Raw genomic sequence first — 18,692 nt, forward strand, 5'->3', positions numbered from 1 at the left:
AAGCCATGTCCAGCGCTACAACCACCAAGATACTTCACTCCCACATATAGATATAGAGAACAGGCATCAAAGTGGCGCGGATTGAAGTACGGTGAGTAATAAGAAATACAACAAAAAATTGGCTACACCCACTGGACTTGAAATTTTTTTTCTACATCAAAAATATAATTAACATCAACGGCACTATGTCGAAGTATATTTAAAATACGATAATGAAAATTAAAAAAAAAATTATATCGTCTTTCAATATACCAATAAGAATTTGACTGTCTATGATACAACCTATAATAGTACAAAGTACTACGAATAGTCTTCTGACCGTCTCATTAGTAACTGGAGCCACTTCTAGCTGTTACAATAATAACAGTCCATAACACGCGTCCTATATACAGCATTGTTCGATAGGGGTATCCATCCCCGAGGGAATTATGCAAATGTTCGCCGTTCGATTGGCGGAATGAAAGAATAATCAAAGAGCGGTATCCAAGAAAATGAGACAAGACCGAAGCTACGTGTGATTAAACGCGTGCGTAATTTCGCGGGTGTGTAAGAAATTTTGAACAGTCTCACAGTACTACAGTCCCGATTTCAAATGGATTCCACATGCACGGCTAAAATCCTTAAAATTAATGGACGGGTGAACAAAATTTTTTTTATAAATTGGTAAATGTCAAAAAAAAATTTTTAGCTTAAAAATCATTTTCTATATCACTCGTACGTAAAGTTTTGTTCATACGCGTGTGACTCTCTCGGATATCTTTTTAAACGTTCAGAAGTATCATAAGGCTGACACGCAAAGCGCAGTAAAAATTACGTGGCAGATCTAAAAATATCGCGGTATCGACACGCGTGTCGTCTGACACGCACTCGCGTGGCAGTATGCGTGCGAAAAATAAAAGATAGATAAAAATAAAAGAAAAAGCAAATAAAAGCACATCCAACCATATAGCATGTACGCTTCGTGTGAATCATCCTTAAACACTGTGTGTACTATGCGTTTCACCTTGAATCGCAAGCGCATATGTGGAAGTGCCGTAATCATGCATGGAAGTAACATAAGCACGTGGCCAACTATAATATATCTAAGCGCGCCGAGATAAATGATAAGAAATAGTTAAATGATAATTCAATTACGTAATCACTATTTTCTAACGGGTGCCACTAAATTTCTTCATTAGCAAAATATTTGATACACGCATGTACGCCAACGTTGGTAATTCGAATATTTACTATGAAATAATATTTTTTGATTAATAAAGACACTAAAATAATTAATGATAAAAGCGATGAAGTAATTACTATAATTTTCAATTAATTAGGTAAACCAATGCAGTCTATATTCATTCGTGTCCGAATGCCACTTTTAAAGATTCATAAAGGCTTCTGTTGCGACGACCGAACCCAATTAGACACAGGGATTAAATTTAATTAACGCGATGGGACTTACCTCCCCCTTTCCCCCTCGCTCCACACATGGGACCACGAAGCTTGACTGTAACGACTTCATCTCTTTCAGTCTGTCTTTTCAGTGCATCATAAGGACAGATGCATTTCTTACTGCATATGTTATGCATATACAGTACCAGTCGAAAGTATCGACACGAACCGATGTGCGATGTAAGCTAAAAAATTTGCATCTTGAAAGAGCATATTTCATATACCCACACGTGCTGCTCACGTATGGCTTAAGACAATGTGCACTTACACATATGGCAAATGAGAGTATAGGTACAGGTATGTACGCACCTTTACCTATATCCGTACGTGTAGCAATTCCACCGGTTTTTTCGCAAAGATCAAAGGGGCCCATCGAACCATCCATATTTATAGGTCTTTTCTTGCGACGGCGCACACCGTCCCGACGAGGGACGTCGTGGGCGTCCCGTTGTTTGAACGCCACTTTAAACCGCGCTTAACGCCTTCGGGAACCCATTAGGCTTCCGTTGCTGATGTGTTTCTTGAAAAAAAAAAAAAAAAAAAAAAATGCCCTCTCAACATTATGCCAGTCTTCACGGAATTCATATTGGGCATCGAAATCTTCGTTTTTGCTTTTTTAGGTTAGTAATTTTTTCTTTTACTTCATTCACAGTCCTTATGGACCTATCGATAAGCACGATAATGTCCTCCCGTTTACCCAGCATATATGCTTTCGTTCACGGAGCCTGATGGGACTGACTAATTACCCGGAGTGCAATTTATAGCAGTACAACGTAATTGCACGGGTTTTACCCGAGAATTGAATTGGTCCACGTTCGATCGAATCGTCCTGCCAATTTGTCCCGATTTCCTATAATTCGATTCGCTGCTTTAACCGCGCTCCGTATATGATAATTCAAGCCTCTCTCGCACCGAGCGACCAAGACGACCCTGAGAATTCATAACGAGTCCTCGCAGCGGCGGCTTCCTTTCATGTTCTCGTATCTGCAAAATATCGGCGCGTGTGTCCGCTCACGCTCACGCGAACTTCCTTCCTGTCGCGGAACTCGCAAACCCCCATTATCCACACGTGCCAGGAAGACCGATGCGATACCTATGCATTTATTTTTTTTTTTTTATATATATATCTATCCTCCTAAAAAACTGATAATTTTTTTATACGCAACGTATTTAAAAAAAAATAAATTTCGGAACTCCGAGACCCTCATTATCCACACGTGCCAGGAAGACCGATGCGATACCTATGCATTTATTATTATTTTTTTTTATATATATAACAAGTGAACGATTACAAAACTACAAAACTACAAAACTACAAAACTGATAATTTTTTTACACGCGACGTATTTTCCCAAAATAATTTTATCACGGGATACCAATATTCTTTTTCAATTCGTTGCGTCACGCTGATCTTCAATTCTGCCGTATTTTCCCGAGAGATATATGGCGCGATCCCTACGTGTATACTTAAGGAAGACGCACCTAGCGATGTAAGTATGTATCTCAAAGAGCACATGTGTTATTATTCAATAACAGGTGTAGTACGAGCCACGCCACGGAGCCTCTAATCCAACCTGGATGCGAACCAAGCAAAAACACACACGTACGAATACTCCATACGAGGTATAATGTTCCTCGATAATAAAAAAAAAAAAAAGAAACAGCACATATGATCAACTATACAACATACGTTAAAGAACGCGAATTACATATGGATTCAAGTCAAGCGTATATATTCGCGATTTGGTTATAAGGAAAAAATTTCAAAATTTTTTTTGTCGCGAAATCTTTTTGGCACGGCGATCCTTATTCTATCGCGTGGGTTCGACAGTCGTTTTATTAATATTGATTAATCCGTTTCGTGGTGCGATAACGTTACTCCGTTCGTTTAATATTAATGAGAGCACGTAACATGCAGATTAATAATTCCTCGGGCGAGAACTCCGCGGTCGCGAGTGTCGACTCCGCGGGAGGGAGAAAAATAATCCGGCAGGGATCGAGGGGAAAGGGGAGGGGGAGGGGGAAGGAGGTTGGCAGATCGAAGATTCCAATCTGGAATCAATTACCTTATCGAACTGGCTTCGCATACCGGCTACGATTCATTACACAGAACGATCGGTACACGTTTTAAATGCCGCTCCATTGTTCACGGCTATTTAATCGGCCGACGATCTCGATCCTCTACTTACTCAAGGAGAAATCCGAAAGGGCCCGAAGATAGCCGAAGAATGTTTATTACACGTGTATATACGTATATGCCTACTGGGGGTAGAGCGATTTCATGGGATTGAGAAATTTTCAATGTTATTATCATTCGAGAGGCTGTGCTACTCGAAAACACGGAAGTATCTGATAAGATAATTATGCAACAGTGTACCGGTGCGATCTACACTGAGATAACGAGTAACCTGTTTTGGGTTGTCTACGAGTAGGAATAAATCGAAGAAAATTGAAATTCCTCTTTGCAGTAATTCCACGTATTATCCTGCCGCGTTTTCATGCATCTTCGGTGGCTGCGAGTAATTTGCATTTCTTATTATGCAATGCAGGTTGCCTTTCCGTTGCCATTGCACTTCGTTGGCGTTAAAAGGTAGAATTGTATTTCGGTGCGTTGAAAATATTCGCGCGGGAATTTGGCGCGAGATTCAAATATTTGAAGATATAGTTATTGGTGATTTAAAAAAAAAAAATTTTTTTTCATTCGTCACTGTTGCGAGTCAATGGTGCGACGGGGTCGGAGGTCATTGATTTATCAGTCGTCTTAATGTAATTCTTGATAAACAGAGCCATGTTTCTTTGAGTTGTTAATCTAGCGAATGTTTCGCGTCGATGGAAATTAGGTCGATTCGAGTAATCAAGATTGAAGTGACGTAGGCGACTATTAACAACTTGGAGCATCTCTATGAAATATATATATATACAGGCACAAACAATGAACGGTCTATCAAAAAGCGGCTATTAAAGTTGTGCGTTTGATATATGACATAATTAAATCGAATCACATGTGATATACTGTTACACGGATGTATAGTATATTTCAAATAAGACCGCCGCCTAACGAGCTTTTAGAATTAATTAAGATAACCAGCGCCAAAAATGAATTCCGTTAACGTTCTCGTACCAAAATAAAGTTATCTGAAATTAACCTACGTAATCGTAATTCATTCATTTAATTTCGTAGTGTCGATAGGCGTCATTAGTTATCTTTACGTAACCAGACTTTGAGTGAGGCAAAAAAGAATCCCACCTAACTCAACGTAACGAAGGTGTTAAAAAAAAAAACTCGTAAATAAATATCGCTTTCATGAAAACTTTTAATTGTCCAGTCATCCGCATACGTACGTAGAAATAATTTTTGAAAAATAACTCAAAGCACGGCGATCGTGAAGAAATTGTAGAAAAACAATTTAAAGCCAGTTGCTCGTATTATAAACGTGATCGAGGTGTCGCCGATACGTCGAAACGCGCCTTTAAGCTCTCTGTGACAAGCGACAAGGGAATGTTGGCACGAACGTGTAAAACGGGTAATCCGACACGTGAAATCATTTCCAGGTATAGTGTTACCAGGAATTAGAGGGAAAAAATATTAGACCACAAGGTGCAGCATGTATGTATATCTATGTAACTGCAATATAGTAGGTACCGACGTACCCTATACCTATCTGTTTATCTGTCCAGCATAGACCGTGTCACGTCATAGAAACACACTCGGGAAACCGCGTCTCTATGGTTCCCGAGGCAGCTGGGCAAATCCCGCAAGGATTGTCCTTTGCGTGAAAAGTAAAACTGTAAAGAATTTTTGCATCGTTTTTCTATAAAAAAAAAAAAATAATAAAAAAAAAGTACTTGCCTCGTCCTAACGATAGTTTTATACCAGCCAAAGTACACAGCAATACACGAATGGGATTACGTAGGTTAATTCGTGATATCATCTTAGGATATATATAGTCTTTGTATATTGTAATATATTATATGTTCTATTAAGAGCATTATGGTCGAGAGTTTTAAAACTTGTAATGCATCTCGAACACGCGAGGGCGGCCTGCTCGGATAATTTCGATGCACTTCGTGATGGTAAAGCTCGACGGTGTGAAATTAATACGCGTTATTTATTGGATCTTTCACGTCCGGTCCATGCGTGGGCATTTTGATGAGAATCTCGTTTCGAATATCCCGCTTTTAATTTCTACGTATTTAACGTGGAACTTTAACAATTTCGTTATATATACTTTATACATTGGATGCACTTTTATGCACTTTGTATTCTGTACACTATATATTGCACGGACTGTATATTATTGTATAGCCGACGGTATACCTGGATATTTATATGGAATTTTCAACAATTCTTCGTACGGATGCACTTGCATTTTTTTACTTGTAACAACGCAACGACTCGGCGAGCAATTCACTCGTAAAATGCACCGAGCATCTTCCCTCGATACTGTTCCCACGATAAAAGTTTCGAATGCTCGTTTAATAATTACGCTGGTACTTCGAAAATTGGCTGCCTATCCAGAAATGAAGGTCTGCCTTAAAGCGTTCGAGGTTTGAGCATTGAAACTTTTTTTGCTTCGGAAAAAAAAAAATTTTCAATATCCTCGTATTCCATTTCAGGGAGTGCGTCGAATTACGTGTCTTCGTTAAATTGTCAAAGTATCGTTAGGATTTTCATAAGGCTAATTCATAAAGAATAAAAAAACCGTCCAGTATAATTTTGATATATCTTAATATATCAAAAATACTTTAGTACCATAACGAGTACCCTCCATGTAAAAAAAAAGTATCTTTTACGTGTAAAATGACAACTTGGTCCATAAAACAAGAGTGCATCTCAAGCACGAAGCAATCCGCGATATCTGTTATCTAAACCGAAGCGTGTCTCGCCGGCATTAAATCGATGCGCGATAAATCAAGGATTTACGCGTGCCATTACTGGATTGCGTATATTGATACCTATACTTGCTATTCGACGTATTACTTACGTTGCTGCGCGATAATACCAGCCTATATCGTTAAGGCTTAATGAGCCACATACGGTATGCATATGGGAACGAGTGACAAGGTGAGTCGATATATCGAGAATTTGCATGACAAAATTTTATTCTCGATCTCTCATCAAATTCATTCATACGACTAGTCACTTATTAGTTTATAACAAACCATTAATATATTTTTTTTTTACAACGTATAAATATATGACAAAAAATGTTCAATCTTTTTTCTTACAAGTAGATACAATGTACACTTTTATTCTCGATCTATCAACGTCACACGTTGATAAGAGGTAATTACGGAAATTAACGTTACATTTTTCACTCAAGATTAAGAAATTTTAAAATATCCCAAAAAAAAGTAAATTATTATTATTATATATTCATATAACATTATGCAGTATATTATATGATTGTGTTAAAAAAATTCACAATTATACTCCATCAGTGAAATTCACTTCGAATGAAACGACTGTAACTCCTATCAGGTATACAGTCAACCCCTCGAGTGTACTCGGGATGATTTTTCACACTACATTTTTCACATAATTTTTTTACGGCTCGCACTCGAAATGACTCACGTGTTACGCACGACGTCAACCTGCGTCCCACATACGCAAATACAATAATGAATTGAAATAAAGCGCATGGCTGGTTACTACAGTACCCCGAAGTAACGACGTATACTCCACCGTTAGAAATATGAATGAAGAAGAAGCGACCACACACGTCAAATCCACGTACCGGTAGTACCACTCGGAATCTGACCGAGTGTTTCTTGCTTTGGTTGAACTTCTTGAAAAAAAAGGTAGAAGTACAAAGTACTGTAGTCCAACAATGCTAGGAGGCTACGAGTGAGCAAGCTCAGTACCATCATTAGATACAGAAAATCTCTCGCGATGCTCGTAAACGTATTTTGAAAAAAAAAAATTATACGCGTGGGTGCGCCAGCTGGCGGATGAAAGGTGAACAAAAGAATAATAATGATCAAATGAGCGCCAAGCAAATCAAGACAAATACTTGGACCTACCAAGTATCCAAGACATTGTTTACTCGGCGACGGTAGAGAAGAATTTAGTGTCACTTCACGTGGCTGCTGTGGATCTTAGAGAGAATCGACTATTGTTTGTAGCTCCGTTGGATGGCATATACAGGGTGGTCAATAGGTACGGAGCGTGCAGTTCGTTATGTTGCAAAAGTGAGGTGGAGTCTCTAATTAAAACAATTAGTAGTCGATGATTATGTTAAGTGGCCGTCACCGAAGCCAGTTTAGCGATGATCGATCCTCCTTCACCCTACGGCCATTTTCCTCGACTTGTAGGTCGTGGCGGCCATTATCACTGCACGATAAATATAACGTGTAACGAGCCACCTTGGAGGTGTTAACGACCTTTTCAATTCACGTCCCACTCGATTTACGAGCTAATCGTATTGTGTCCGATTCTTCCCGTTCTGAGACACCTATGGATCCTTACATTATTATGGTATGTATACGATTTCGCGTGGTTCGAATTATCGTCAGGCACTGATTGATAAGAAAGGATATAGATTTTTAAAAGACGATAGGCATCCTTATAGAAATTTTATAACGATACGAATATGATTTATCATGTGAGAAAATTTGAAAAATTTTACATTTTATGGGAAATTATAATTTTTATATAATTATGTTAAATTATGTAGTTCATTGTTATATCGTTGGAATTAATAATATATAATTCGATGTTTCACTTATTTTTGCTTTACTAATTATTTTATTTAAACTGTATCTTATTGAAAGTCACTGATGATCAAGATCGGAACAATTCAAATGAATCCAATGCGCGGGTTACGCGTTTTAAACTGAGCTAATGCTGTCCTTGTCAATTTCGTAATTGCTTTTCCATCATGGCCGACAATCATATTCCTGTCAGGCTCAAGGATCGCCTTTGCTTTTTACTGGGATAACGAGACGTCGGCCAAAGATAACTTCTCGACTTTCTATCTAACGTACATTTGTATGTACGTAATATGGACGCTTACGTAGTCCAGCTCATGTTTTGATTGTGAGTAATAGCTCAGACTCGAACCCTCGTTCTGTCAAGTAGAAACGAAAGTCATAGATGCTCGTACCGACTGTCGATAAATGACTAGAAAAATTACTTTTGAAAAAGTAACGATCATCGGCTGCTTTAACGATGCCAATGATAATACCATTACAGAGATAAAAATAACTAAATAAAATATCACGCCCTAATCCAGTACAAGGATAATCGAATTCTTTCGTGGCCAAATTAATGGCAACTTACTCAACCGATAATTACGTTAATGACAACGAGCCGATAATCTACTGTGGCAATGTAGATAATGACGATAAAGCGTACACGGTGATCGCGACACGCCCTCGTCATTAGGTTACCTGCCTACGTTATTCCCCGAGGAAAATTGCTACGGCCAATTTCCCAGGGGCGGTCCAATCGATAAACGATAATTATTCGCAAAAGCTCATCACGCCGTTTATAATTAATTATCACGACATCTAATGACTCACTGATTCTGGGGTATCGAGATAATCCATCCAGATAGGATATTGCTATTGGCCGTATGGACCTTGTGGAATTTTCTATGATTTCCAATAATTTCTTTTATTTCGCTTATTATTATTATTATTATTATTTATCTTTTTTTTTCATAGTCCATACAACAGTTTTTTTTTACACTGACAACTCATGCGCTATTAGCTTAATAAACCGTAGTGTCAGCTAGATGGTTTAAGGACGTCGCAACAGCAGACGTGCGAAAATCGATCGACTTAAAAGGCTCATTTGCAATTAGCGAAAGTCGCTACTTAGTTGGTATCTGCCCGAGGCGTTATGATAAATGTGACAAAGGATATGCAATTATTAAGATTTATCATACGTGAGTCGTTCATTATACTAAACATATATTCTGACACTTCTGAAGCAGCAAATTTGAATAAGCTGTACCATGATCTGGATAATGACGTAAAAATAAAATTTTCATAAATTGTGTATTAAAAATTATATATTTTTTATACACTTTTTTATACTTATGAATTAATCAGTCCGTCGCTAATTAGATATCACTCTAGGCGTCAACCAGACGGTAACTGGTTAATCGGCCAATTAGTTACTTGAAAAAGGGCCTCGTCTGTTACCTAAATCATTGTAACAGGGTCGATTAGCGACAAAGCAGAATGACTTCAGATCACAAATCAGAACCCTACTAAAGCGTGGGTCGTTGGTAGGTGTTACATATATATATATATACACGTAGAAAATGTATTAAAAGAGAAAAAGAGCAAACTGGAAAGCGAGACTTTTGACTATTGTGTGAACCAGTCAGACACAAGATACATGACGCAACAATGGGACACGCGTGATCTTTAGAATCAGTGTATCCGTAGCATCCATTGTTCAGCATCCGTCGTCTCTTATTCTTTCGACGTCGTCACGCTTATAGATCATCTTGGCAATAATGTATTCACAGCGCGTGTCGGACGTCCACCCGTTTACACGCATCGTGGATCACTTGATCTCATAGATCACATTGATTCCACTTACCTACAGTGTATAACGTCCACGCAGTATAGATCAGCCGATGGACCACGTATAAGAGTACTATGAAAGCTCAACCCGAGAATGGTCTCACGATTTGGTTGGACATTTGAAAAGCATTGAGTTGGGATTTCTAAGACTACTCCCGGGTCAAAGGTGAGGTTAAAAAAAATGTTAATAAAAAATTGTTAACCTTTTTTTTGTCGACACAGAAAATTTATTACGTCAATCAATTATAATTATTTTATGGTAATTTGTAAATGACTGCCGAGAAGAAAGTGCGTGAGGTATTTCCGCATGGAAATAATAGCGTGGGTGGTTTAAGCCGGTTTTCATGATGCGAATGAACAAGCTTGAAAATCCAACTGTTAATCCACTCACGTGTTTCTTATTGGAAGGTTGACCGATGTGAGAAATAAAAAATGATCTAATCGACCTTCCACACTTGATACGTACGAAAGACTACTCACGTCATTCATTTTTTTAAAAAGCCTCTCGGGAATTGAATCCTCGTCGATAATTCTATCAGTCTGGATGCGTGTCTGGCACTTGAGTTCAAATAGAGGAATTTATTGTTCCTGTTAGCTATACGTAAATACACGTGCGGCGCCACGTAACAACGGCCTCGAGGGTTCTCAATGGGCTTGCAAAAGGGATTATCGAGACAAAGGAGGCCTGTTTCTAACGTCATGTTCGAATAAGGTTAAATTCATGTGACATTGACAGATAATAATGTACTCTTGGACACAATCGAGTTTAAGGAATGACAAAGTCACAGTAGAGACATTTCGAGAGGCGGGAAGATATGTCGTAGATTATGAAATAACAATGAAGACGAATGCGAAAATCAAGAGACTCGGTCTAGTCTCGCGCCAAGTACAGGCAACCGGCTGTACAGGGCACAGCGCGCCGAGACTCTTTACTTGAGTCAACTCTTATACCTGTGTTTGGATCGAAATATCTTATTAACTGCTATACATGAGAAAAAGTTATTGATACATTCACTATAGGAATTGAGGGTCCTGAATTGATTGCCACCACGTTCAATACGATTAGTATACGAGATCAGGGCGTATTGAGATGGCGAGCGAGATGATTTTATTTCAGTTCCGTCGTCGTCGTCGTCGTCGTCGTCGTCTTCGCACGTCCATCGCATTTTTTACACGACAGATGGCGCTGACTGCTGTGCCTTCTTTACCTATTTGTACTCTGTATGGTGTTAGTAATTTACGAATACACAACACAATCAAATACACTTTATACGTGAAGCTACCGTTCATACTAAATTTCCAGTTAGTATAAGGGTGCTTTCACAACAGTATAGAATTATTAAGTTTTTAATAGCATTCATGTGGAGCGCGCGTGTATGGATGTATGTACATATATGTGTGCTTCGGCATAGTTCCTCGTATTTTAGGTAACAGTTTTCAGAGATACAGGATGTCCAGGTGTTCCTCTCCGTAGTTTCCTGTATCTAGGTGGCGGATGTGGAAGTTCAGGGTGTCCAGGTGTTCCGCTCCGTAGTTTCTTGTATCTAGGTGTTAGATGTGGAAGTCCAGGGTGTCCAAGTGTTGCGCTCTGTAGTTTCTTTTATCTAGGTGTCGGACGTAGAAGTCTAGAGTGTTCAGAAAAGTGTGTAACGAGCGACGCTTTGGCGCTTCGCTCAAACAATAGTATCCTCTCTGTTGTTCGCACGGCTTGAGGTACGTAAATAATCCAGCACACTTTCCTCTCTTACGTTTACCACACGGCTTCAACAAGCTGGACACCATTAACGATGCTTATATGCACTGAAGATTACATTTTCTTTATGAAATTTGTATATATCTTTATGCATTTCTAAAAAAAAGGGACTTACAAATTATATTTATATGCCATTAAACATTTTGAACGACGCAATATATTTTTCTGATTAGCGACATCATAATGCATCATAATCCGTGCCAGGAATTCCAAAGTATTTACTTTGAACGTACTAATAGTATCCTAAAACTATATGTTTGTTATTAAGCTTTTACCGTGATTATTTTTGACGAGTTATTGTGAATGAGCTGTATATAGAAAGTTGACATTGGTTTTGAGTTTGATGACTGGCATAGTGAACACGAATTTATGTCGAGAAATGCACGAACCCGCCAAGTAGTACTCGATATGGAATCACCTAAAGTTTCATTAATTATTAAATGACCATTACATCATAATCAACTACAGGAAGCAGTAGTAATGTAAAAGAGTAGTGAAAACGTTATAAGAAATTTTGAAAATACAATTAAAATGATGGGCCAGTGCTAGATCATATAATAGGCAAACATGTAGTGACTTATGTACTTGGCCTCCATAATCTGATATCAATACTTTTTATTAGAGGAATACACAGCACTCCTGTACTTGGCGTAGTTTTTTACACGTAAGTGTTTTTTGGGGGATTCTTTATTTCCCCTGAACGCCGAGACTGCACGAAGTCATCGGATCTTCTTCGGAGACGCTCGGCAAAGTTCGTCGATCGTCGTCCTTTCTTCTTCCTCCATTTCGCTCTCTATCTCAAGCGTTTGTTTTGCACAATTAACAGTTACGGATATTTATTTTTTTACGAAAATAGATTAGTGGATGTTTTTAACGAAGGACTTCAACATATTTTTAATCGCCATTTACCAAACTGACCCATCAGTCATTAGATTTTATAATTTTGTATAATTGTTTCAGAACTAGTATTCAGTTTGACCACCAGGGGCCAGCAGCTGTGCTGTTTGTAGTGTATGGCTGGACGCTTTTTCCAACTGTCTTTCCTTTCTCCCCTTTCATTCTTTGTGGCTGACTTCACCAAGCAGGAGATGCGCCAGACCAATCGTCTTTCCGAACACTCGTCAGATTACAAGCTACATGCCCTGAGGTGGCTGAGCCCGAGTTTAATTTTAGGTTTGAAACTAGTGGCGCCTCGGCGGAGCGTGAAGGTACTACGTCGAACTTGAGGAAAGCGGCGCGCAATACAGTCGATTCTAATAAGCAATGAGCAGATTTTTCCTTATTCCAGTACACAGAGCATATTTAGTATTCAATTAATATAAAGAAGGCATCGGAATGGCGATAAAGGAATAGCACAAATTTTCATTTTCCAATCACTCGCCCAACGGCGATATTACTATGCACACTCGTGAGCAACACTTGCAGATTCTCACTGAAGCTACTGAACTCATCAAGACTGACTGTTACCGAAGAATTTGACCAATTGATAACAACGAGTAAGGGATCGTAACCATCCAATTCCCTGGAGAAGGCCAAGACGACGTCGTCGATAAGACGTGTCCTCAGATCTCCTAACTTACCGACCGTCGTGTTTCTGAGCCGCGCGGCAGCCTGGAAGTTCTTAAAGTAACTTTTATCAGCCTCCTTTTGCGCCGCTAAATTCAGTGTACGATAATTCTCGTTCACTTTCAAGTACACCGAGGTGTTTGTGGAGAATCCTAACAAAGTAAAAATAACATTGCAGTATATTTCACTGAAATATAATATAATCGAACCTCCAATTGATAACTGACCTGCCGACGTAGTATTATCCCATTGGAAAGGTGTACGCTGAGGATCCCTAGTGGTTGCCGTATAACAACTGATGAATCCATATCGCCCCTATGTCCAGCTCGCTTAGGTAGTCCAATTTGCTTTTAATGCCTGGTAACGTTTATACTAATTAACATCACAGTGATATTGCATTACAATTTCTTTTATAGATACGATTATAAATTTTGACGTTAAATAATAATATAAATAAATAATTTTCGACAGGCTACTGTTTGGATCAAATTTTTTTTACGTAAGAACTTACGAAAACTCCGTATCGAAAGAGTCATATGATAATACAGTCTCTTTTATCTTCTTTAGAAAATAATAAAAAAATGTTCATATCCTCATATAGACTAAGTTACATTATTTGTGGGGTTCAATTGAAAAATAAGAGGAAGCAGAAATTCGATAGTGAATAAGCGTAATAGATTGGTAATGTCGTTTCTACCATTCAAATCGCCAATTCCGTCTCCATTGCTGTCCTTAAATGATCGTGGCCAGATCTCGTACAGAGTTATTGTTCGCCACCATGCGAGCTCAGTGTCCGCCTGGACGATGACTCCGACTATGATAGCGAAAATCGGCACTGTCAACCGACTTGATGCAGTATATTTCACTGAAATATAATATAATCGAACCTCCAATTGATAACTGACCTGCCGACGTAGTATTATCCCATTGGAAAGGTGTACGCTGAGGATCCCTAGTGGTTGCCGTATAACAACTGATGAATCCATATCGCCCCTATGTCCAGCTCGCTTAGGTAGTCCAATTTGCTTTTAATGCCTGGTAACGTTTATACTAATTAACATCACAGTGATATTGCATTACAATTTCTTTTATAGATACGATTATAAATTTTGACGTTAAATAATAATATAAATAAATAATTTTCGACAGGCTACTCTTTGAATCAAATTTTTTTTACGTAAGAACTTACGAAAACTCCGTATCGAAAGAGTCATATGATAATACAGTCTCTTTTATTTTCCTTACAAAATAATTAAAAAATGTTCATATCCTCATATAGAGTAAATTACATTATTTGTGGGTTTCAATTGAAAAATAAGAGGAAGCAGAAATTCGATAGTGAATAAGCGTAATAGATTGGTAATGTCGTTTCTACCATTCAAATCGCCAATTCCGTCTCCATTGCTGTCCTTAAATGATCGTGGCCAGATCTCGTACAGAGTTATTGTTCGCCACCATGCGAGCTCAGTGTCCGCCTGGACGATGACTCCGACTATGATAGCGAAAATCGGCACTGTCAACCGACATACAGAGTTGTTGTTCGCCACCATGCGAGCTCAGTGTCCACCTGGACGATGACTCCGATTATGATAGCGAAAATCGGCACTGTCAACCGACTTGATGCCAAATTCATCATTTTCGGAACGTTACTGATTTCGTGGGATTTCAGTCCCCTTATATATCTGGCGTTGTATGAGGTATCACGATATAACGTATTCACGTAAAAAATCTTTAATTTCGTAATACAGGTGACGATACAGATGTTAACAGAGGTAAATAAAGTCGATCCACAAAGGCTCGTTTAAAAAAATCGATTAGAGGAAATCCTTAGTGAGCCCACACGTAGCTCTGCATAACAGTTGTGTGGCTAAGCACGTGTGTGTTTGTACATGAATATATTTTGATTTCATTTCTTAGAATAAATTTATACGACTAGTTAAGGTTCGCGATGTTTTTTCATTGTTCAATACCACATAACCAAATAAGTGCAAATATAAATGAACAGCAAGAAATGGCACGAATGGTTACAGAATAGTCGTTGAAAAAATAACCAGCGCAATATCAATTGTTCTTGCAATTGGTAAGATTAGTTATGGATAATTTTAATAAATCATAGTTAAAATATCGAAATCAAAGCACGAAGTGTTTTTAGTTTTCGGCGTGAGGCCAAGTAAGACTTACTTGTCTGGCAGTGGTATGGAACATGTTTAGAATAGGTCCCACAGGAGTTGCTGAGTACAGGTGTCTCCGAAGTCTCCAGCTGTCTGGAGGTGATCTAGTCTGGAACAAGTCTGGGTGAGACTTTCACAGATTATTTTGCCTTATAATTAGTATGGGATAGTAGTCCCAGCGGAGCGACTTCAGCCAGACTTGAGACAGACTTACGGCCGACTTTTTCTGAATTTTCTCACAGGATCGATTCAAATTTTATACAGACTCTTCCGACACTTTCGTCAAGACCTGGATTGGATTGATACTTGATTAATCGTTACGCAATCAGTCATCGATTATACGTATGTGCTGGTAATAACGAGATCTTTAACCACGTGTGCCGAAAAGACGTGCCACGCGTCTCAAGAGTGTTGTTGTTTTTTATAGCTTATCAGGCTGATATGTCAATTCGTTGCCAGCGAAAGTGGTTAAACACTTTTGTTGCGCAATGATTTCTGATATGCAAATTTAGCTGATAATCATAAAATGATTTCAACTTGTATCACTGCGACGTTCGGGTCTGTTGACTTAGTTGATACTTCAGGTGGCATTCTGTTTAGCTTGTAGCATTCTTATGTACCTACAGGAAACAATTGTCTAAATATTACAAAAATATAAGTAATTTGTGTAGCTTGTTAATTATATAATTGTATAAATGTAAAATCGAAACGAAATTTTAAAGAAAGTCAACATACGCGCGTCAGTGGCGCTTGATGCTGTCAAGAGTCGGACTTGAAACCTGTGATTGTTGGAATGCTTGAAGTAAGAGGTATGTGAAAAATAGGTAATTAAATGTTAGCTACTGTGAATACAATTTTTGAACACATTGTTGAAGAACGTTTATTAAATTTCCATATAAAATTTCAACTTGATTTACACGTTGAAGAAGGATTTTAAGGATGGTATTAGACAGGCAACTTCTGAGACGTCCGAGTAGTCGGAGCAAGTGATGTCAGATGATGTTAATATCAAAGCTGCATTACCCTGCAGGGTAACGCTGTCCCTGGATACAGTGTCTCTGAAAGAATAAAATTAAATAATGTAATGAAGGCATTGTTCAGCCGATAAAGGAATGACAACATTTTGGATTTCCTAATCACTCACCCAACTTTGAGATCATTATTAACATCCGACGCAAGCACTTGCAGCTTCTCACTGAAGTTACTGAACTCATCAAGACTGACTGTTACCGGAGACTTCGACCAGTTAATAACAACGAGTAGGGGGTCGTGACCATCCAATTCTCTGGACATGGCGAAGACATCCTCGCCAATAACAACTGTCTTCAGGTCTCCATCTCTGCCCACCGTCGTGTTCCTGAGCCTCGAGGCTGCCTGGAAGTTCTTATAGTAACTCTTATCAGCCGCCTTTTGCGCCGCCAAATTCAGTGTACGATAATTCTCGTTCACTTTCAAGTACACCCTGGTGTTCGTAGAGAATCCTGATAAAATGAAAATAACATTGAGGTATACTCCACGTGACAGTAATGTACCTGAACCTACAACCGATTGCCCACCTGCTGACGTAGAATTATCCCATTGGAAAGGCGTGCGCTGAGGATCCCTAGTATATCCTTGATAACGCCCAGGATCAGTGTTGCAGGCCTGAGGATCTGCTGTTTGCTCCCAAGTTAGATACGTATCCGTCATGCCGATCTCGTCACCATTGTAAACCGTCATGACGCCAGGTAACAAAAGTAAAATGAAGTTGAAAGTGTCCACCTTCTCGGAGCCGAAACGCGTGGCCATGCGCATATTGTCATGGTTTCCAATCTGATAACGGAATAATGAGCTGTTAATTGGATTTCTTACATGATAATTTAAAATTTAAAAAGCACAAAAATGTATTTCAAACTTACGACCCAGTTGGGTGTTGCGCCTTCAGGCATGCTCTGAAGCCATTGCTCAATATTATGCTTGATTTCTGCAGGTGACTGAGTTTCAGCATTGTAGGAAACAGTGGAGTTCGAAATAAAGAGAAAATTGAACGGGATGTGAGCACCGTAATCATAGTATAAAGTCGTCTGAGCTGTAGTGCCGTATCCCTCAGTAAACATGACGCGCTCTAGACCATCAGTGGTCTTTGAATTATATTCATCAAAGTGATCTCTCCATATCCGAACAAGTTCATAATTCTCAATCAAATGCTTGGTATAGATATGATCTAGGTATCCGTAGTCAGTAGGAGGTACGGGTAGTCCTGATATCGGTTCGTCTCTTAATTCAGCATCCTCATAGATATGTGGCAGTGCATCTATACGTAAACCAGCAACACCGCGATCCAGCCAGTACGAAATTATTTTCTAGTGGGGAAGCAATTTAATGAGTTACAGAACTGTGCTATTCGTTATTCATTATTCACTAGTAACTATGGCTTACCTTCGTTTCCTCAATGACTAATTCATTCCTGAGGTCGAAATCTACCTGGCTTACTGCAAATTGATGAAGATAATAAGCCTGTCGCTTGTCGCTCCATTCCCAAGCACTTCCGCTGTTGAAGACGCTCAACCAATTGTTTGGTGGTCTTCTGGTACCGTTTGCATCCAGAACTCCCTCGTGCCACACGTAATAATCAGTATAGGGGTCGACACTGTTTTCGGATAACTTAAACCACTCGTGTTCCGAACTGGTATGGTTAGGAACGTAGTCCAGAATCACTTTGATTCCAAGTTCCTTGGCGCGAGCTACTAGATTGTCAAAGTCCTCCAAAGTCCCATACATTGGGTCTATGTCTAAGTAGTCGGAGACGTCGTAGCCAGTGTCGACTTGTGGACTTTTGAAAATTGGCGATATCCATATTGTCTCTACTCCCATGTCGTTTAGATGTTCCAGTTTGCTTGTGATACCTGATGGCGTTTAGACTGATTAACATCACAGTGACGTCACTTAGAATTTAATTCCGTACGTCCTACTTACCATTCAAATCGCCAATTCCGTCTCCATCGCTGTCCTTAAAGGATCGCGGCCAAATCTGATAGACAGTCGTTGTTTGCCACCATTGCTTCTCAGCATGAACCTGGAGAACCAGTCCGGCTGCGATAGCGAATATCGCGCATGAACCTGGAGAACCAGCCCGGCTGCGATAGCGAATATCGCGACAGCGAAGCGTCTGGATGCCAATGTCACCATTGTTGCAGTAGTTTAGTTTCGGCAGGTCAGAGTTTCCTTATATATGTAAATCGGAC

General features: G+C 39.1%; 3 protein-coding genes and 1 long non-coding RNA gene across 4 annotated transcripts in view; 1 reads left to right on the forward strand and 3 right to left on the reverse strand.

The window, feature by feature from the left end:
* The window catches only part of LOC107268494 (laminin subunit alpha-1), a 72,911-nt gene extending 60,105 nt beyond the window's left edge, over positions 1–12,806 (forward strand). The window contains exon 14 of the mRNA XM_015741320.2: positions 12,692–12,806. Coding sequence (XP_015596806.1) covers positions 12,692–12,741 — 50 coding nt within the window. The 3' untranslated portion in view covers positions 12,742–12,806. The remainder of the gene's footprint in view (positions 1–12,691) is intronic.
* A 503-nt stretch (positions 12,807–13,309) lies between these two features.
* LOC107268417 lies at positions 13,310–14,145 on the reverse strand. The gene is made up of 3 exons (XR_003059934.1): positions 13,995–14,145; positions 13,525–13,654; positions 13,310–13,449 (listed from the first exon to the last, which is right to left on the reverse strand). It is a non-coding gene; the product is annotated as an uncharacterized LOC107268417 (long non-coding RNA).
* Positions 14,146–14,168: 23 nt separating this feature from the next.
* LOC112494489 (oligo-1,6-glucosidase-like) lies at positions 14,169–16,185 on the reverse strand. Its single transcript, XM_025085858.1, has 3 exons — positions 14,915–16,185; positions 14,673–14,822; positions 14,169–14,332 (listed from the first exon to the last, which is right to left on the reverse strand). Exons 1-3 carry the CDS (start codon positions 14,931–14,933, stop codon positions 14,250–14,252), a joined length of 252 nt encoding a protein of 83 aa, XP_024941626.1. The 5' UTR covers positions 14,934–16,185; the 3' UTR covers positions 14,169–14,249.
* Positions 16,186–16,317: 132 nt separating this feature from the next.
* Positions 16,318–18,692, reverse strand: LOC107268502 (alpha-glucosidase; the record flags this gene model as incomplete). Its single annotated transcript, XM_015741333.2, is given in 7 exon segments — positions 16,318–16,526; positions 16,613–16,949; positions 17,025–17,280; positions 17,367–17,810; positions 17,887–18,353; positions 18,424–18,523; positions 18,568–18,692. Coding segments are annotated over 7 exon segments (1,818 nt in total). The 3' UTR covers positions 16,318–16,381.

Source organism: Cephus cinctus, unplaced genomic scaffold (genome assembly GCF_000341935.2).
Source record: "Cephus cinctus unplaced genomic scaffold, Ccin1 Ccin1_scaffold0051, whole genome shotgun sequence".
NCBI lineage: Eukaryota > Metazoa > Arthropoda > Insecta > Hymenoptera > Cephidae > Cephus > Cephus cinctus.

Coding starts and splice junctions, on each gene's coding strand:
- LOC112494489 (XM_025085858.1), bottom strand. Junction 14,333..14,672: donor CGGAATTGGCGATTTGAATG/GTAGAAACGACA, acceptor AAACGTTACCAG/GCATTAAAAGCAAATTGGAC.